This window comes from Aulonocara stuartgranti (genome assembly GCF_965226115.1).
Source record: "Aulonocara stuartgranti genome assembly, chromosome: 15".
NCBI lineage: Eukaryota > Metazoa > Chordata > Actinopteri > Cichliformes > Cichlidae > Aulonocara > Aulonocara stuartgranti.
In genome coordinates, this window is record NC_138951.1 from 3,905,090 (window position 1) to 3,926,787 (window position 21,698).

Consider the following 21,698-nt stretch of genomic DNA (forward strand, 5'->3'; position numbering starts at 1 on the left):
CCAAAACAACCATTACAAAAAGCACTCTCTACAACATTTATTCATCTCATATCATCAAACCTTTTGGAATCATATATTATAAATAAATAACAGTGTTGTAGAGCTAAACACAGCAAATAACTCTATACATTCATTTATATAAATTAAGTAATCTCATATATTTATATATATCCAGTATGACTGTACAGTACATGTGAAAATGAAACAAAAATGTTTACATTAAATCTATTTAGCAGTGTAATGTACACTAATGAGCAACTTCCCAGACGCATTACTGGAATCCGTGGCTTCGCGTCTTCACTCCATTCGACGTTTAGGTCACACGTTACTCGGATCTTCCACTGTTCTGGAGCCGATGCTTTGTTTCCTATGTGAGAGACACAGAGACACTGGTTTCAAATACAGCGTTTGAGTCCAGTCAATTTTCTCCTATACACTTCAAACGTCAGTATAGAGGTCAAAGGTTACAGGTTTCTTTCTCACCTTAGCTCCTCCAGGCAGACTTTATTCCTAAGCCGTACATCTTCAGTGATGGGATAGAGGAGCAGGATCATTAAGCCCGTGACGATGAAGGCCACTGGGGCGGCGCCGATCAGCAGCTTCAGGGTGTACACCACAGGGGGAGGCTGCTTGCAGGCGCCTGTGTCGTATCCTGCAAACCTACAAGCAATGACGGAGAGGCTCTGTTAAAATGCGCGAGAGGAAATGAGCATCAGGCCGCACTGTGCAGCCCTGCAGATGAGCAAACTCGACACCTTTCGTGTGATGAATTATGCATCGCACCAGGGGTTAATGCATTTCGGTGAGGTATCATGACATGCTAAGTGCAGACGTAGAATATCGCGCAGCGCTTGAGTTAATCATGCATGTGTAACAGTAATGCAGACTTACTCCAGGCAGAGGGTGGACACTCCCAGGGAGATCCCAGAGGCAAATTTGGTGAAGAAGACATAGAAGGAGTAAAAGATGGCTTCGTGGCCTTTACAGTAGGGGTTGGCCAACCTGAAGTCATCCACCACATCTGGCAGCATCGACCTGGATTGAAGCACAAAAACAGGCGTGCAGAGCTGAATGAGCATGTGTCGTTTGTCATAAAAGTTCAACATCACAGTGAGCCATGGTAAAACTTTAAGCTGATACGCGCCGAGACCTCCCTCGTGCTCTTACTTAGGTTATCTCACACGTGCAGTCAGGATGCCAGCGCGCAGCGATGTGAGGTCAGAGCTCTGATATACCAGTGGGCCAAAATTACAGAGCTAATAACACGATTAGATGATGAGCAGCGGGCGGGACAGGATAAACAATCAGCCCCTTCCAAAATAAACAGGCCCCCCTCAGGAGGCTGTAATTTAGGTTTTTAAAGGGAGGGGAAAAGAGATGAGTGAGGAGAGGCGAGGGCCTTAGCAACGACTGGAAAACAGATGTAGTGATACCTCTGGCGTTGCCGGGGCTCTGTGATGGTATGGAAGATTTATAGTAGACGGGTCCTGTAATTCTTAAAAATGACATCATTTCATGACCGTGGCATGACCTTGGTGAGCGCTCAGGGCCCTCTGACAGAATGGCTTGACTAATGACATTTTGCATCAAATCAAAAGGGGATTAAAATGAACAGCAGAGCATACATATAGCAGGGTTGAATTTAGGTAAACAATATCAGCGGCTTAGGGGATTTCAGTTTTATTTAATCCTTTATAACAAGGGGCGGGGCAACCAAATTTATATTACTTAGCAGATGGCAGGGACGCTCACGGGACCGTTCACTACAGGGCTTTTAAAATTTTAGCACAAATATTTACACCTAATTTATGTTGACGAGCGTGTTTCATCTGAACTGTTGAGTCTCACCATGGCAGGAGGAGCGATGCAGCCACAGTGAGTCCAGAGGAGACGGCCACAACGTAAGCCACTATGACGTTAGGGATGAACACCAACATCAGTGTGAAGGGCAGGATCCACTGGAGAGACAAACACACATCCATAAAAAACAAACTTTCTTAAAACTGTTTCTTTGGTCAAGACAAACACTTTAAAAGCTCATCCACAAGAAGGCACAAACAAAAAGTCTGATGGTCAAAGCTGAATGTTACAAAAATAAAACCAATTTACTCACGGTGATGCCACAAAAAGCTGCCGTCTTCTTCCCAAATCTCTGCAGAAACCACTGCCACAGTGGAATGCTTATTACTGCGGATACCTGAGCAGATGTGTGCAAAAGCGTAAAGTGACTTAGTCTGTAAGTTAATTTAGAACTTACAAAAGAAACAATAGTATTAGGAAAGATGGTCAACATTTAAAATAACATGACAAGTAGTGCTAATACTGGACAAAATAATAATCCTTTACACCAAGTAACGCGAACACTTCAGTCCGGCCCATTGGACAGCTTTGGAAATGTAAATGACACAGATTTACACAGATTTTGGATTTTCAACAGTGTTTTCACACATTTTACAGCTTTTCCTCCTGTGGTTCATACTACACCAAAGTAGGTAATAGATATAAAATTCAATTAGGGTTCTGCTGAGATTTCTTCCTGTTAAAAGGGAGTTTTTTCTTCCCACTGTCGCCAAGTGCTTGCCCATATGGGTACTGTTTGACTGTTGTTTTCTCTGTATCACTGTCGGTTCTTTACCTACAATTAAAACCTCCTTGAGGCAGCTGCTGTTGTGATTTGGAGCTACGTAAATAAAACTGAATTAAATTGAATTAAATTGTAATTTTACATGTTTATTTTTTTTACAAATTATGCCTCTTGTGCTGACAGATTTCTTTCATTTACAACAGCAGCATTTCTTCATCATGTACAAGAACGTACTGTTCATTGCTTTTTTTCTATAATAAGATGTCTCAGGGATTAAATTTGAAGTTAAAAGTTCTTCACATTGATTATGTGGCACATGATGTGAAATGAAGTCGAGCTCCCCACATTACATTGTAGTTAAAATGCACAAGGTGTTACATTTGGTTACGTTAATGTTGCAGATCTTCAGTGCTAAAAGCTGTACTCACCAGGATGGTCAGTACAATATTCTGGAAATGATCCCTCAGGTCGGCTGCATAAGTGCAGAAGAGGACAAAGTTGCTCTGGATCAGCTGCAAAAACCAGAGATGAAACATTCAGATATTCAGTCTTGTCTATTCAGCACTGTAGCTGTGCACTCTTGCTATGCTGAGCGCCAAATAAAGTGACTGGAGAAGCTGCTGACAGTGTTTTTGCCGGGATTTATTCCCGCTCTGGGGCTTTCGCAGAAGACAGCTGATAACTCCTCTGAGATGAGAGGATATATGAAATACAGAGAACCAGATCTGATGCAAAATTGGACAAGTTTGCAATCATTTAAACAGCGTTAAAGTGAGGTTGAAAAGTGAGCATCCGCGCACATGTGATAAACAAAAAGCAAGAACACACTGCTGGTATCACTCCCAATAGCCCTGCGACTCACAACACGCTTAAAAACGATGAGCTTTCAGTAAGTGCTCTTCTACTCTGATCAAATCATCATCGAGCGCCAGCAGTTCTCCCACGCTGTAAGGTCTCCATTTACTGTAAGGCCGAGTGTCATGACTGAGAAGTGTTCTGCCAATAAATTTACCTGAATGGCAACAGTGATGAAGAGGAATGCAGCGGTCAGAGAGAGGTATGGCCCGTGCCTCATCACCAGGACGAAGGCCTGCTGGAAAGAGACCTGCTTCTCGGTCTTCGGGGCGTATGGATCTGAAACACGAGGAATTAGAATAAGCAGTATATCAAATAACACCCAGCAAGGGAAAGCTGATAGATTTGCTCACTGGAACTACTGGAACTGCCCCTGCATTGCAGTGGACTGTGCTTGTCTCAGTTAGAGGTGTCATTTATAATAAAGAGCAGAGAATGAGAGCTAATGTGATCACATCTATGAGACGTAGCCCAGTATATATGTTCTTACATATTCCAGTAACTCTAAGTATTGTGTTATCAATTTCTAGATAGGTTTAGATTAAAATTTTCCTGTATTTGTTCGTTTTTTTTTTATTTTATTATACTGGTATCATGCAACAAAAGTCCAGTTATGAAATATGTTGGGTAGAAAACTAATTTGGTCTCAGTGAAACTGGTTTAATCCTGAAACAGTTCCTCGGGGGCCTCACTGAATAACAGTTTTCGGACAAGTTTAACTGATTTTTTTATATAAATATTACAAGAGTAAAAATAGTTACTAAATTCTTCTGCTGACCGTTGACCAGTCCTGCACATTGATTTAGATGTATTCCAATCCATGTCCATTCCTCTGTGTAGAACCGGTTAAACTTTCAGATGTTTGTGATTTTCTTCACTTAAACTGCTCACTTCAAGTCTTTCCACAACATTTCTGTCGGCTCAAGGTCCAAACTCTACTCAAACTGTTTCAAAGCAATAACCTTCCTTGGCAGAAATGCTTGCTTAAGGCCATTATTTTGCTTTATGAATCACTTGGATTTGGTTCAGATGTCCAGACGTTTTCTATGATGCCGTTCCGGTGCAGAACATTACTAAAACCCTATTTTTCAGAGGTGGGGTCGACTCTTATGGTTGGAATGAAGTGTTTTCTTTTCTCTTAACATAAAGCTTCTCATTTAAAACCAAAGTGTTCTACCTTGGTCATTCCTGTCCGCAAAACATTGTTCAAGCAGCCTGTCCACGTGACCGTTGGCAAGCTTCACAAAGGCAAGAGGGTTGTTTTTGTAGGGCAGTGGCTTTTTCCTGCCAAGCACCCACTGTTGATCACCGTTCTCCTGATGGAGAGTTGATGACAAGTTAACCTGGTGTCCTTTGAGACCTTCCAATCTGTGAGCGATTTTGTCCATTTTTGACAAAGTCTTTGAAGATGTTTGCGTAACCTTTGCTTAAAACCTTGAATGTCAACTATTACAACTGATTAACCTTTTTTTGGTCAATTTCAATACTCATTAACACACAATCACACAAAAATTAAGTCCTCACCGTCTCTCTCTTTAACACCCAGGAACATCACCACAGTGCAGATGACGAATACGCCTCCAATAACGCCGGCAGCTATCGTGTACACCTGCTTCTGCAGAGAGAAAGAAACGTACAGTCATGTCTCCATCTAGCTATCTCGTTTCATGGAGGCGACACAACACAGTCTATTTTGAGACTTTCTGCAATCTTTAATTCATAGTGCCCTAAAAAATTTAACTCTTTCTTTTTAACATGCTATAGATCAATTTTTGGAAACAAACGACACAGAATGTGCCAGTTTTTAGCCTACATGGCTTTTATTTTCTTCAATTCTTTGTCATTCTATCACTCAGCAGTGCATGATTTATTGACGTGACGTCTATGGGGAGCCAAACTATCCGTGCACATCTTGCTTTCCAAATACTAGCAGGAACAGGAAGAAACCTCAAGTAGATCCGTATCCCAAAATACAGACATTTAAAGCTGTAAACCAACAGGAACTGCTCTGCCTTAAACAACCTCTGTTTGTTTGCTATTTTTCCATGCGGCTCAGCCCAGCAGTTCATTATTATTTATGCACATCAAACACTCCCTGTTTCTGAGGGCAGACGGAGTTTGCCCAGACGGTGTGCCACCCTCACCAGCAACCACGGAGGAATTTAGTGGGTGGCTGCAGAGGGTTTGGGCTGCCCTGATAGGGTTCACCCAAAATCCATTGAAAAAGAACCATTTGAAGCCCAAATAGCTGCGGTGCAACCCCAAATCCAACACTGGACAGATTGGACTCTGGCTTGTTTCATCTTCACAAAAAAAAGTCTCATGATGGATGCTCAGTTTATTCACAGTTCTGCAAACTGAAATGCGGACATGAATGTGTCCCTTTCCCCTTTTTTTTTTCAACTTTAACCTAAGCTGCAAATAAGACATTAATATATTGAACACATTACATTGTATGTAAGATGGCTTCAAATGTTCTGGGTGAGGCATAAACAAGCCCAATGACTGGCAGACTGTGGCGACCCCTCAGTGCAATGGGGAAAGATGTGGAGTGTGATGCCAGGGGAAGCACCCCCTTTGTGGTGGTGAGGGAGAAGCTGGCTCAGGGTGCGAGGATCAGATATCAAACAGTGGTGTTTCCTTTCACTCCCACGAGGTAAACATAGGAGTAAAAAGGTAAAAGTAAAAGAACCTGTAGACAGTAAATATGGAGCCAATTGTGAACAATCCTCCTTCTCATTCATCACTGCTTTTTTTAGCCTCTAATATTCTCTATAACTGCCTTGAGCACACACACACGCCACAGCCCCGAGGTAAACTAGAAGTTATTTTCAAACCAACTCTTTGCCCTACTTTTAGCACACCTGGCTTCCTGGCTTGGCACGGTGATACTTACAGCATATGACAGGTACTCCTTGGAGTGCACCATGCTCTTCACGATCTCTGCCCCACTGCTGTTGCCAAGGTAACCAGCCGACATGTTGCTGGTAGGGCAGTGTTTCAGAGTGTGAGCGCTGGCCACAATCTGTCCCTGGATGGCAGCACCCACAAGTGTCCCCAGGACCTCCATTGTCATTCCTGTCATCAAATGAGCAAAGGTCCAACTCTTGGTTGCAGCACTTCAAACGCTATGCAAATGAAAAGCTAGAGCAAAGATTAATTCAGCACTGCAGGCATTAAGAACTTTGTGCATATTAAAACTTACGGTAGGCAGTGGCTGAGTCTCTCTCCTTCTGGTCCGTGCTCAGGAACATTGTGAGAGCAGAATAAGGCACATGGAAACACTAAAGAGGAGCAGAAAGACATGGACAGAAATAAATGCAAGTCCTGCATAACAGATAGGCAAACAGTTGCACAAGTCTCCTGAGGAAAGGAAAAGATAATGAAGGTATTTTATTTTATTTTTAGCATTGCTAGCGGCTTATTTCTAGAAGATTGAAGGTTGTAATACTTTGGTCCAGAACAAAATGTGTCTCCGCTGCTACTGAATCAGTTACAATCGAATTTTGCGCTCCGATCGTGGTCCCCAGAAGACGACTCATAACAACAGTAGTTCCCTACCCTCAGGCACCAACATGAGGTGAACATTTTTTCATAGTATGTGTCAAAATCTAATAGATAGATAGCCATAAAATTAAGCAAGCATGTTAATAGTCCCTACAAGATAAATCTAAATATCTCTCTCTTAACTTTTCCAAATACCTAAATCTAAAAAGATTGCCTTCATCCTTAAAAATGTATGCACATTTCCATGCTGATATTAGAATTTAAACAAAGAACAATTTACAAGGGGCTGAAGAAGTAAACCACTTAAGTGCCATAAAGCTTCCTCAAATAGTCACTTAAGATGGCTCAAAAAGTCCCTTAAGCCGCCTATGTTAAAATGACCAACATTACAGCAGAAATAAATATTGTGGTCTGGTACAAGAAATTATTAATGTGTAAAGCTTATTTCCTACTCCTCTAATATATTTTACTTCTTATTACTTCTTATTATTTAGGTGAGATTTAAGTGAGTCAGTGTAGCTGCTAACTGTATGCTAGCCTTCACCTCAGCTAACTAAGGTTGTTAGCTGAGATCCTCTTGGTCTCTTTTGGAGCAATTTTCTTAAATTATTCTATATTAAATTATGTCAAATTATTTTATTTGGTGCAATCATCTAACAAATAACATGGTGTGACCAAGAAAACAACCCAATTCTGATGAGTGAAAAGCTAGTATTTTTGTATTTGGCTAACCAGGCTTGTTAGCTGATCGTTTAGCATGCCACAGTCTTTTGGCTCCAAAAAAACAAACAAACAAGCAAAACAAAAGAAAAACAAGATTGTTGCAGCCAAAATGCTAAATTCAAAGCTTTAAAGCAATGGGTGATGTCTCAGTGGCTATGTCCATCATTTTTTGACAGTCCGTGTATACAAAAGAAGAATGTAACTCATAGCCCTACTGTGCTAAAGTCCAGTCAAACTGTTAAAAACAAAATCTGGCTCATAACTGGAAACACCCTTAATGCCTTTTATCTATATATTCCAGAGAGAATGCTGAAGAAAAATATACACGGTATATAAATATCAACAGCAATTTCTGCAGTTTCCATGCTGGCCAACCTCAGATCTGTTTTCTCCTTTCTCACCACCTCTCCCAGAGAAAAGGCGAGCAAACCAAGTCCTGCTTCACTTTGTAATTTACACAAGGGCTCAGTCAGCACTGTGGCCAAATGAGTATGCATAGCCACAACGAAAATAAATGTGACTCTGTAAGGACTTTTTTCAGCCATCGCTCCTGTACAGCATGTCATTTATGGGGCTTTTCCTGGATGCAAACACATTTGGGAATCAAACTTTCCTACACAGAGGTGAATGAAAACTGATTAATTAGATGGAAAGCTATTATTAGTTGATTGCATAAACAAAGGAAATGTTGAATTCTAACCTCTGTTTACAGACTGTGAATGATAACAGCTGCGCTTTCCCAGAAAACTTCACACAAACACACAGGCAGAGACAATGAAGGGCGGCTAAAAGTGGCAACCAGCATTTATCCGGCAAGAGGTTCCTGGCAGGACTGACCGTATACTTATCAAGTAGTTAGAATGACATGCCGTTACAGTTCACCACAGTGTGGCTGCAGTGGGCTACATGCTCTGCAGCACATACTATATGGGGTGCCCCAGAATCAGAACAGAAAGAGGAGGAGGAGGAATGGTTTGGACCATCACAACAAAAGGGAACTTAAATAGCTACACTTCCCCATTTGAGGTAAGGTGTTTAAGCGCTCTGGGTTTTAATCTGCTGCTCATCTCACAAATCAAAGCAGAAATCCTACGAGGGGCTGTCAGAGCCTGCATGAGATGACTGTAATCATTTCCACTTTGAAATCTTGTTATTCCCAACGTTTTCTGCGTTTTGTCTATACGTTACATAATCTGTCATCTGCAGACTGTGAGCTGCATCAGTCAGAGCTTTTATCTCCCGTTTCAACTTGACATCTCTCTTGTACTGAATGCGCAGTCCCTCCGAGTTATCTGAAGCATCGCACACACATAAATCTGAATTTCTTAAACGCACACAGTTCTGACAGAGCGTGCATACTCACGGTGATGAGGGTTTGGTAGAGGCAGTAGAAGCCGAGGTACCAGATGAACCGGCTGCCACTGAAAGGAGGAACGTACCACAGGTAGAAGTACGAGATCACCAGGAAAGGAGTGCAACCCACCATCCTGTAGAAGACAAATGACAGTGTGTCAGATAAAACTAAACATACAGAAGCAAAAATATCAGATTGTTTCTGAAAAGGTTTCATTAAAAAACACCACCTACTAAAAAGGCAGCAAACTTGGATCTGAATTCAAATCCTCCATCGTCACCGCTTCAACCTGTCACAGTAAGTGTTACAGCAGCTGTGCTCTGTCATTTTCATAGCGCTGGTAATTTGAGGCCATATTTCTGTCAGATTACAGTCAGTTTAAGCTGAATGCTAAATGATAATGTTGTAAGCATGGCAGGAATCTGCCTTGGGAGGGGAATACCGCAGTATTTCAAATCCTCATGAAAGATCCACATACACAAGCACGCAAATATGTAGTCCACACTCGTGCAAACGCAGCATGAAGCAATTCTGTCGCGTTGTGCTAGTTTTTTTGGGATTTTCTTCTAAAACGTTGTGGGCCATGTATAATACATAAGTAAACAACGGATATGTATCATTATGGTTAAAGCAAACAGCTGTGTGTTCAAAATGAAGAGAAATGCTGACAGATGATGGATGATGGACAGCATGACTTGGCTGCAGACATCAGTATGTATCACCAACCCTGCTCCTCTAAACAGTAAATGGAGTTTATCCCGCAGTGCAGACCGGAATAGCTGTAGCACAGCCACATCTGCAGGTGGGGGAAAAAACGGAACGATTGAATTTAGGTGACTGTCACAAAACCCACGGGGGCTCTGACCTCTGACCTGCTCTTCGCCAGGAAAGAGAAAGTGGGAGAAAGAGGTAGAGAGAGGTTGATTGCAGTCATTTCTGGCATCATCCAGCTTGGCTACCTCACTCTCTTCCTGATTGTTTGCTGTAACAAAGGCGACTGACATCGCTGGTGCTGCAGTATTGACCGCTTGGTCATGGGAGCGATGAAAGGGCCCCGGGGCCAGTGAATGGGACAGTTAGAATGTTCCTGCAAGATGACTATGTCCGGGGAGAGGCAACAAAGGCACGCACACACACACACAAGCACACACAAACACTAGCATACTCTCTCACACGTCATACACGCATGACTACACACCTGTCACACCTGTCCTAATAATTTGCACAGCCTTAATTAAACCAGAGAAGATTGATAAGTAGCTGGCACTTACAATTCTCTCCTCAGTGACTTGTCGGGGACATTTGCGGCATGTTAATTAAAAGATGTGCGACTGGGCAAAGGGGATTTGGAAGAGGTTGTGTAGGTGAGATTACACTTTCTTTGCTGATTTTAGGCTTAGCCATGTTCATATATCCCAGTGGATATATAAGTACATTTACTCAAGTACTGTTGTTGTACTTTCCATGTGCATTTCCTGTTTATGCCGTGTTATATTTCCACTGCCCTCACATATTAAGTATTTTACTTTTAAAACCACTACATTTGTTGTGACTAGTAAAAATCACTGATTGCGGTGAAGGATTTTGCTTGCAGTAATCGCTCAGATTAGTAGGCTGTCGAGGCGCAGGGGTGATCACAGTGGTCGCCTTTAGGGAGGCAACTTGTCTCCAGACAGTTGCAGTTTGGGTCAGATTGTCTGAAATCACTCTCAGACAGCTCAGTGTGGGTTTGCAAATAATCGCTGTTTAATTTATAAGCTCAGATTGATTGCTAGCACACTGCAAATCATATAGGATCTAATCCCAAAGTGATTGCAACTTGACCCCATTCAATCACAAGCTGATAGCACACTAACTCTGTCTCATTGTTGTTTGATCGCCGTTGTGATGCGCCAAAGACGCTTTGAAGACGGCACAGAACTGCACCTCTCCTTCAAAGCACCCATTTCAAAGGCAACGAGATTACAAGCAATAATTTTGTTCATACTGCAGTATCTAACCACTGCTTCCCCTCGTGTGACTGTAGCATTGGCTTTCTTTACATGTGACGACTGTGACAAGTTCTCTGTAATACAAGGAACCATAAAACTGTTCACCAGCTACACCTGCTTTTGTTTCATGTATTTATCTCTTTGTTTTCATCAAAACCTCCCATCTATGTTTGTCACAGTGCTCCCAAACCCAAGTGAGGGCAGTTTAGTTAGCCGACCTGCGATCTGGTGTCGAGGCTACTAGCGCTGAACCCCACAACGGATGTGAAATATCTTGGCAGCTTAGACAGCAAGGTTTTCTAAATGTGTCCCTGCGAGGACTTTGCTGACCGGTCTGTACAGCGGTCAGCCTGATAGCTGTCACGGCTAATGAAACAAACGCCACCGCAGTCAACAGAAGTTCAGCACTTGTTAAGATTAAAATAAGGGTTTGTACTACTTAATATGTAGCATTTTGAGTTTTGCGGATGATACTTTTCAGCTCTCAGGTATTTAAAGCTATAACTGTAGGACACTTACTAATAATTGAATATACTTTTATTGTCTGTTTTTGGCTACGTTTACTTAACTAAACAAATTCTGTCACTTAACTCTCACTCTGTCTGTCTCTGATGGAGACAATCTGATAAATCTGCTTTCTCAGGCTTGCCACAGTGATGGTGGTTTGCTGCCTTCACAAATAACAAACACGGCAGTACCCAAGGGATGCGTTTTAGGCTAAAAGACTCCATCCTTAAGAACTGAAGGCGCAGATACAAATCACTTAATGTCTGGTTGTGGATGGGTCAGCCAGAGGGAAGAGAAAAGCACTTCCTGCCGAATGGACAGAGGGGACTTCCCAAAGAAGGCTTTGCACGCATCTCATCACAATTATGACCAAAAACACACATTAAAAATGCCCATAAACACTACAGGTTCACAGTGGGCACACTCACATATGCGCACACCGACAGCTTCCCAGGGGTAATCGAAGCTGATTTAACATCAGCATCTGTCTGCTACTGAATGTGGCTGGCTGGCCACACTTGACTTGGTCCCCCTCCAGCACTGTCAGCCAGTGTTTAATCTATGGTTTATAATGGAGGAGGCATTAGATTGCCTGCTTGTGTAAATTACATCAAGTGTCATGCCAGTGTGTTCAAAAGACATATACTCGGTTTAGCTGCTTATGGGATGATTTTCGAAACTGAGTTGATAGCGTCGTATAATCCACACTTACAAAGTCGCAAAATTCAAATTGCACTCAAAGCCCCCTGAGATGCTGAGGTTGAGCTTGCAGATAAAGCAAAAAGAAATGGGACGTGGCACATTACGTAAATGTATTTAAGAGAGCACCAGCGGATGATTTATGAACAAATGCAGATGAACGTCCCTGTTTTTTCTCCTTGTGTGGCGTTCAAAAGTCAAAAAGAGCAGCCCACGTCCTTGAAGTGTACAGACTGTATAGCTAATCAGAGGGAGTGTCTAAAACAACAAATTCAAGCATAACGGCTGTTTATCTAGCACAATCCTCAGGTGACAGACTCGAGTTGGAGAATAATTTTCCAAAACTGGAGCACACAGCTTGTTTTTGTTGTTGTTTTTGCATAAACATTAGCATCATGTGGGGGCCATATTATGTCTGAGAGAGTGGGAGCAAACCTAAGTGAGTCCCAGGGTCTGTCAACAAATTGCAGTCCTTTACATAAGACACTGAAACCAAGAATTACATACCCTAGCTTTATAGTTTCGGTAAATAGTTCCATAAACAGTTTAGATTGAATCTTTACAGGAATCTGGAGTAAAGACAATCATTATAGATATTATGATGCAGTCTTATAACTTCCACTTTATGCAGTGTATGCTTTTATTCCAGTTGGGGAACACACATTTATGAATTCACTTAGTATTTGTGTGTTTTATTGGAAGAATCCTCAGTGAATGTCTCTGCCAGTGGTATCAACTGGCGTTTATAAGAATACACAGCCAGTTTTTAAAATTCCATCAAACTGGGAACAAATTATCATTTCAGCTTTCCTGTATTAGTTTATGGAGAGAGAGGAGAGGGTCTCACCAGGGCATGAGTCTTCCAATCCTGGTCCATTTGCTTTTTGTGATGAAGAAACCGACCACAGGATCGGTCACAGCACCCCAGACTTTACCGATGAACAGCACCATGGAGGCCTGGAAGGCGTTAATCTGTGGAGCGCAACAGGGACACGCTGGAACTCACAGGCACACATTTCCATACCAGCTCATTTTTTCATCTGTGAAAGTCGCTTCCAGTGCGCTTACCTGAGCAACGTCGAGCAGGTAGATTTGCAGGAAGAATCCTGTGGCGCTGGCAGCCACTTCCTTGGGCGCGCCGCCGATGGCAAAACACAATTTGCTGCATAGCGACAACTTCTGGCTCAGGTCGGTCTGGGCAAACAGATGTGAGAAGGGACAAAACACACCAGTATATTTAGATCACAGCAGTAAGTATATATTTATTGCACATACAAGACTAGAATAGTCATAAGCATATTTAAAAATGTTGAAAGATGTACTGTAAGTTCCTTCAGTCAGAAACTCTTCCCAGACACACCAACACAAATGAAGGTGTGTCCCTCTCACATTTTTTAAGTCATCAGAACAGGCTTACAACACAAAGAGGTGTCCTTTCCAATTCGTGGTGCTCCAAAAATAACATTTCCTCTATATCTTCCTGTTGCAATGATGCAGTGATTCAGTGTAAAGAAACGTCACATATGACATGTGTTTGACTGTGAACTGCACTCCTTCAAATAACCCCAGCCCAAACTGCATAATACGGTGATCACATCTCCCTTTATCTTTGCCTCTCTTTGCTCATTCATGACTGTGTGGGAATGTGACTGTGTGTAAATACAATTTCAAAAAAAGGATCAGAAGAAGACCCCCTGCCAGCTGTTAGCACTGTGGTCTATGTGTGCAGACACAGAGCCCACAGAGGAGCCGAAGAAACCCACCGAGTCTCCATTTCCTTCCCCGTGCTCTGCTAAAACCATCAGGCATGTGACTCTGCGCATTTGTGTTTAGCAAGGGCGAGCTTTCATCTTCAGACGCGAATACGACGAGACACCGCAGTCTAGGGAGCCCAATATTTACAACTGGCTGTGAACACATATCGACCTTTTTTCCCCTTTCCTCCTTCTGGACTGCACAACCTTTAGTGTCAGACGCACAAACAGCAGAGTCGACACACATCTAGTGGCCAGGCTGGTCCACAGCTACTCCCCTCAGAGCTGCATGAAAGACATAAATCACCAAAGTGGCCTCAACCCCTACTGACACGCTGTTATTATCCGCCTCACATTTTCTCTTCCCCCCATCAAAATATGGAAGGGGTTGGAGAACGACAATTACCAGGAGGGAGGTGTGTAATTATTCAATCTCAAGACAAGCGGGTCAGAGGTAAGTAAAGGCTGCGCGGCGGTTCCGGCTTCAAAACTCTCTCTTCTTCTGCTCTCACTGCAATTACCCCTAATTGGAGAGGGGGAAAAAATCAAAGTCTTTGGTGTCTGGAGAATGCTGTTTAACTGATGATGTGCAGAAAATACTCTCTCTGTGTCTCAAAACACTTTTTCTTTCCCCCCCAAAATCTTACACTCCATCTTTCATTACTGACTTCTTATCGTCAAAGAGGATAAACAGGATATCCCTGCTACTGTTCGCTGGATGCCCAAACGTAAAAAACCACATGCACACAAGTCAGCATAGACACACACAAACAAACTGTATATATACAGAAACACTGTCTGAGGAGGGGAAAAAACACAAAGAAAAACACATTTAAAAACAGAGTACTTGGAGAGTTCATACAGTGAGCAAAGGGGCAAGGACAGACTAATCTCTAAAGTTAATGAAACTGAGGGAAAATGATTTAGGACTGAGAATAATTAAAGAAGCGAGGGAGGGAAAAACTGAGCTTTGCTATCAAAGAAAAAATGCACACACTCAGTGTTTGCAATGCTAATGTCAGCCTGGTAAAAATGGATCCATGTTGAGTCGCTGAAAGGGTTTTGGACATTTTGGTGCATCAGGTTTACGCCACAGAATCCAGTTATCTGTGTCAACAAGAGCAGCTTTTTGCCCTCCATTCAGCTTATGGATTATAAGCATGAAAGTAAAGTGATGGCAGCAGGCCATTATAAATGTCCACAGTGGGCTTAGTGACATGGCTCAAGGCCCTTGGATTTTATCCAAAATCGAAACATGAACTAGTGCACAGAAGTGATTTATTCTTTCTCCCGACAATACTGCATATGAATAGATATCATCGCAATGTGACGAGCGCTTTTGTGATGGATTGGAAAGTTCTTGGTGTATAATTTCCCATGCTACTACTCAGTGTGCATCTATCATGTCATCTGAGTTTCAAGTAGTTTCAAAGAGAATATGTGTTTCACGTGCAACGTTCCTTTTGTAGTCCTCATCTTTCAGAGAGAATGGAACGCAAGAGTCTACGCTGTAAAACACCTTTAATCCTTCCTTTGTTTTAAAGGTAGTTCAACTTGAAATGTATAGATTAATAGATTCAAGAGACGATGGAAAGTGAGTGTGTATAGTTGAGGACGGTTACAGAGCTGATGTTTTCATACGCTGCACTTTTCCGTCACATCTGAAACATCATGTTAGGATCCGGTGTTAGGAGCACACTAGCTTCACGTGAAGGCAACTAATCCATCAGTTCTGTTTCTATCGCACATAATTTGCATTTATTGATTTGAACTTTTCAGATAGTGTAATAACTTCCCCGTCTTTTTTGTCCATTTTTCTTTAATGTGCAATTTAAAATGTGCAAAAAAAAAGCAGTTCATCCAACTATTGTAACAGAAAATCAGACTATAACGCTTTTATACTTGTATGTATTGAGCTTAACAGCTAGTCCAGTAAATGTACATTTGATTTATTTCATTTCAATTCTTTGTCTAAGATGAGTTTGTTTAAATCCCATTTATGACGCTAAAAAGTGAATCGTGTTTTATGTTCACATCACTGTTCTGCTGCCTGAAGAGTAATCCACTTCACAACCGTTTGATTGAAGCAAACGTGTAAAATTTCAACTGTCAAGTCAAATTCAATGAAACAAAATGCATCGCATATTTGATAGTTTGGCAGAGATGAAATAGTTGCAGAACTGGTTCAATTGCCGTTCCCCGAACACCCTGAGCTAATCTAACGAAACAAAGAATAGATGACTAACTATTATGGTATTGCATTGAGATGACACCACGAACTGTAGTATCTGTCTTTACAAAGGAACAATACTCCATGTAAGGAATTGGTTGTCTGTCTTTCATTCCCTTGCCTGTGGGTCATGTTCTTGTGAGGACCTATAATCTTCTCTTGATTGAACTGGTTTACAAGTGCAAGCACATTCCCATGCACACAAAAAAAGCTTTGCATACCTCACACCAACTCATCCTACACATTGTGCAACATCTATAAGGTTAAATGAAACAACAACAACAAAAAATTACACATAAGGCAACAAATTTTCTAATCACGGCAAATTTGCCCTCTAGTCACTGTTTACTCCTATAATAGCTGTGATAATGACTGCCTCTTTCACTGCAAATCACCACTGATATCAGACAAAAGAAGCTAATCATCAAGCCGATCTTGCCGTCATCAGTGGAAACACTCACATGAAAAATAATCAGCTTCCGGACAGTGAATGTGTTATCTGAGGGATTATAGGTCACAGGAAAACAATGGAGGTGATTAATCCCAAACAGATAAGCAAATAAACAGATCTATTTCCCAACTTTATCCAATCAAGTTAATTCAGACTCATTCTGAGCCTTAAAGACACCAACTGAGATTGAAAGTCTCAGCAAGCCTTAATTGTCCAAACAAAGGTTACAGCTATGAGACTTAAAATTAACTCACACATGCAAGACTGCACAATAGAAAAAAATCACCAACAAACAAATGATAAGAGAAGATCTTACCTGCTGAGAGGTTTTGGGAAACAAAGGTTCGTTGGGCTTTCCTTCAGAGCCTTGCACGCCCCTCTCTCCCTTGGCCATGGCTGAAAGACTGTGTGTGAGGCGACAGCCGTACCTCTGTGTGTGTGACGGGGTGCTGTTGTTGAAGTGAGTGTGGCTGTGACTCCTTGTGTGAGCGAGGGCGCGAGGAGCCTGCTGCCAGTGAGTGGTGTGTGTCAGAGGCTGAAACTGGATGTGGCTCTGACTTCGGGTGTGTGTGTGGTGAGTGACAGCTCCAGAGGCAGGGAGCTCCTCCTGCTCCTCTGCTCTAACAACCCTGCTGCTTTCTGCAGCCATTCACATGCTGTGGTGCTCTGGAATGAGGCCAAGAGGAAAGACCAAAGTCAGACAGGTTGTGTCACACACACATTTTTTAAAGGCACTTTCTCTGTCAGCACAAGGACAGAAAAAAAAAAAAGAGTTCATATGCTTGCGCACAGACAAATGCAAGGGCAGGAGAGTTCACTAAATAATACCACTCTCTTTCCCTCTCACACACACGCACCTATCCACACAAACAAACGAACTGTCTTGAGATCAAAATAAAACTAGAATGTAATTCATGGCACGACCGAAATATGCAGAATTTGACATGTTTGCACAGCTGGCTTTGAGAAACGGCACAAACGGGAGCGCAAATGCGACGATGTCCCGTGCAGGAGGAGTAGCCTCCTGTGTAGTCTGCCCTCACGTTACTATTACTGTAAGTGCATCCATCAACAACCAGTCTGCATACCTACATGAACACCAGAGCCCGTTAAAAAAATAAAAAATAATAGAAGCACTAACCAGATATCAACTCACCCCGTGATGATGGGAAATAGCCGGTGCCGCTCAGTTAGCAGGTTAGTTTTGAGCTGTCAGTGAGGTGATCTGCAAGTCACTCAGTCAGTCTGTCGGGCAGGAGAGGAGACTGCGGAGGATGGAGACGGGGTGCGCGTCTCCACTCCTGCGTTCAGTACGGTGACGCGCTGCGCCCTACAGCGGCCGCACCGGTGTTTCACATGGGAGATAGTGGCATCATTTTACAATCAAGCCACTATCTCTCACTATCGTCTCCTTTAAGCTCGGGTCAAAAACACCAACCTTTGAATTCCTATATTATCTATATTTATCACTTATGTATAAAATAAAATATTTTTATCAGTCTTTCTTAGCTCCTGTGTTATTGTCTAGTTAGTTATCTGACGGTCTATCACATATAGGAATCTTTTATTAGTCCATTATCGGTGCTTCACACTGAGAGTGTTCCAGTCATTGCAATCCACGAATCCCATTCATGGGAACTGGCAGTTGCTACAAGTGGAATGTATGCAATGCAGTTTGGTTTCATATCTTCTTGCATTAGTGTGCTTCTTTGGAAGAGGGAGCCGGAAACGGAACTCGTAAAAAAATGCGCTCAAGAATTTAGCTGCATATTTCTTACAATGCATTATTATCATCATCAACGTCTTCACTATTATATAGTTATTGTGCGGATTTAGTCCCCGGGAAGCACCAAAATCCAGACCTAAAGGCCTACAGATCTATAGTGGCAGCAAATCCTAAAAAGAAATGATGCCGTTCAAACTAAGCATTTTTTTTTTATTGTTGCGTTTTTTATTATGATAGGCAAAGAAGCCGGACGAAAATGTCAAATTCAGATGATTTGCATGAGATTTGCGCAATCTTATCAGAGAGGCAAACAGTGAAATGTAATGTGAAAAATGCACTTCCTCTAGAGATGGTAGGACAGATTATTTTGTGTTTAATGAAAAACAATATTCCTCAAACACGTGTTTTGACTGTCACATCTATTTTATTCACAGTCTAAAGCACATTTAAACAACAGGAGTTGACCCAAAGTGTTTCAGAGGTGTGTTTTTTGCAGAAAGCAAACATGGCAGTGATTAAACTGCTCAGAATGTGTAAATTGATGCTGAGTCATATGGCTCAGCATCATGTCATGTGTCAGCCATGTGTCATGACTTATGAGATATCTCATAAGTCATAACACATGGCTCTTACCTGCATAAGCTGCCTTTGTAGTTTTAAAGTATCGGTATCAGTATTAGTATTGGCGATACTGGCCCTGTATTTAATTGATATCGGATTGATACCAACATTTGCAACTGTAGATGTCTCCAAAGTGTCCCCTAGACTTCAGTTTTAAAATGCACAACTTTACAGCAGAAATAAACATGTTTACAGCCTTATACAAAAAACAGTTTTGTCCTGCATGACTGATTTCTGACTACATAATAACTGTAATGAGTATGAAATCTTAAACTGGGTGTTTTCTTGGTTGCCATTTTGGTGTTTGGTCCAACTGAGATACTGAGGGATGGTGCTGAAGCTCATGCTCATATGTGAGCAACTTGTAAATCACAAAGTAAAGCATAGGTTGCTTTTTAAATGCGATAACAAGATAAATGTAGAGAATAGCTCATGGTTTTATTAGACTTCTAAGGAGGTGGGCCTCTTTTTGAAACCCGACCAACTGCCCTCTGCTGGTCATAACAGCTGGTTAAAGCAGGGGTGTCAAACTCCAGACCTCGAGGGCCGGTGTCCTGCAGGTTTTAGATCTCACCCTAGGTCAACACACATGAATCAAATGATTAGTTCATTACCAGGCCTCTGGAGAACTTCAAGACATGTCGAGGAGGTCATGTAGCAATTTGAATTTGTTGTATTGGATTTATAACATCTAAAACCTGCAGGACTCCGGCCCTCAAGGCCTGGAGTTCGACACCTGTGGGTTAAAGGTACTTCTGCATTGGCCTAAGTTTTATATCACCAACTAGACAAACAAAGCTTTGTAGTGTTAGCAGATGAAAACTGGATCAACAAAAAAGACTAATGGATTATGTCACCCTCACCATTTCCATTTTTCTTATACAGTTTATGGAGTGGGTTACACTGTGCAATCTTCAAAATAAACGTTTTTCCTTTTACCATCAGCAGCGACCTCATGAACCTTCATACACAGGCTATTTACCAATATTGTCTTGTTTTAAACATGTGGTTGATGAACTTATTATAAATAACTAGCTGATAATAATCCTTTGTTACAATGGTCAAACAACAATTTTACTCCTCTGTTGGGAATGCCTTAGATTTGACCTTCCTTATCCCAGAGACAAGAGAAATATCCCAAAAACAGAAGTATTTATGATAATTATTTGCTGTTTGTATCAAGCGTTAGTCAACCTTGTTCACCCAGAATGTAAAATAACATGAATATAATAAAAAATGTCACCAGCTGCATAGTGCAAAAATATTTTTAACAGCGTCTTTTCACCTTCGCTGCCTTTTAAGAGTTTGATTTCTTTCAACTTCACACTACCTGTCTGCAATCCTGGCTTTCACTGTAGTTTCTTTCCCACAATTAGTCATACAAGTTGAGCAGGAAACTGCACGACAGAGTAAACTGAATTCAAGTTTGTGGTTGACTTTAACCACAGTTTGTGTTAAACCTGTTTCTTTTAGACAGTGAGCTAGCTGAGAGACTGCACTGAGGCACAGTAGAAGGTAAAAAGAACTGCGAATCATGTAAAATAACTGTAGTAGAGTCCAAGGATAAAAAATATGGAGCTGGAATTGTGCATAATATATTCACTTTAAGATGGACCCCGAAAAAGAAAGGAGGCGTTTTTGTATGGTTTGGGGAATTAGACAAACTCTGGAAAGGCCCTTTTCACTCTTTGATTTCACTCTTTAGTTTTCCAACTAAGCATAAGCAGCTGTTTTGGTCCCAGATGCTTACTCTCAGCGATCCTCCTCTCCTTCAAGCATGACAACAAACATGTCATGTAGACCTCAGCTACCTGAACCAAGACCTCTCCATAAATTCCAAGCATGCAAACCCCCTCTATGAAAACCACATTACCGACAAGGGCACAGGCACCGCGGCAGCAAAGTCGGGCTTATGACCTGCATTAGAATGGGTATGTTTCCGATAATGCGTGAAGAGGAATGTACGAAATGAAAAGGTCTGCCGCTGCTCGAGTAAAGAAGGTCATTCTGAGAGGAAATGTGGGGAGTTGAAGGGAAAGTAATTCCCTGCATGCTTTGCCTTATTAAATATGCAGCACAAAGGAAATATGGTCTGTTTTAACTCTCTAGCCCACAACCAAGCGATGCACCCAGCCTGCAGCTTCAGGTATAAAATCCTAAACATACAGTCAGATCAGCTTAGAGACATTTCTGCTGCCGGATTTCTTCGTGTGACCTTGACCATCCAGAGGATGTGAGCTCCTCTTCCTCAACTCCCCCCACCCCCTCCTCACCCGCCTTTAAATATTGAAGATGGATAATGGTGTTGGGCTTCATCATGAGGCCAGTGCTGAGAGCTTGGCTACAGCACACACACACAGACACACACGTAAAACCAAACACGTCACGTACAAAGAAACACAAGGTTCAATACTCAAGAAAGAACCGTCGGAATACGATGTTTGTGTTTGCTGGCAGTTTTTCCGTGAATCAGCATCAGATGTACGCTTAAGTGTCTTAAGCACCGCTGTGATGTCATCATTCCTCATCAGTGAGCCCTCCCTCCCTCCCTAATCTAAACCCCCTATTAGGACTGTAAATGCCAGCACAGATGTGGAGTAAGGTGCAGCATTGGTGCTTAAGAGTCCAGCCATAATCGCGTATCTGTCATCAGTAGTGAAAGCACAGCTAAACAAATGATATTAAAACAACACCAA

General features: G+C 41.9%; 1 protein-coding gene across 1 annotated transcript; it reads right to left on the bottom strand.

The window, feature by feature from the left end:
- Window positions 1-17: 17 nt before the first annotated feature.
- On the bottom strand, window positions 18-17,931 carry mfsd2b (MFSD2 lysolipid transporter B, sphingolipid). The gene is made up of 15 exons (XM_082506246.1): window positions 17,812-17,931; window positions 16,972-17,321; window positions 13,289-13,414; window positions 13,068-13,192; window positions 9,033-9,156; window positions 6,645-6,723; window positions 6,336-6,517; window positions 4,964-5,054; window positions 3,597-3,718; window positions 3,013-3,096; window positions 2,114-2,197; window positions 1,849-1,958; window positions 892-1,035; window positions 484-660; window positions 18-367 (listed from the first exon to the last, which is right to left on the bottom strand). The coding sequence occupies exons 2-15, from the start codon at window positions 17,302-17,304 to the stop codon at window positions 319-321; spliced, it is 1,830 nt and encodes a 609-aa protein (XP_082362372.1). The 5' UTR covers window positions 17,305-17,321; window positions 17,812-17,931; the 3' UTR covers window positions 18-318.
- Between the last annotated feature and the right edge of the window lie 3,767 nt (window positions 17,932-21,698).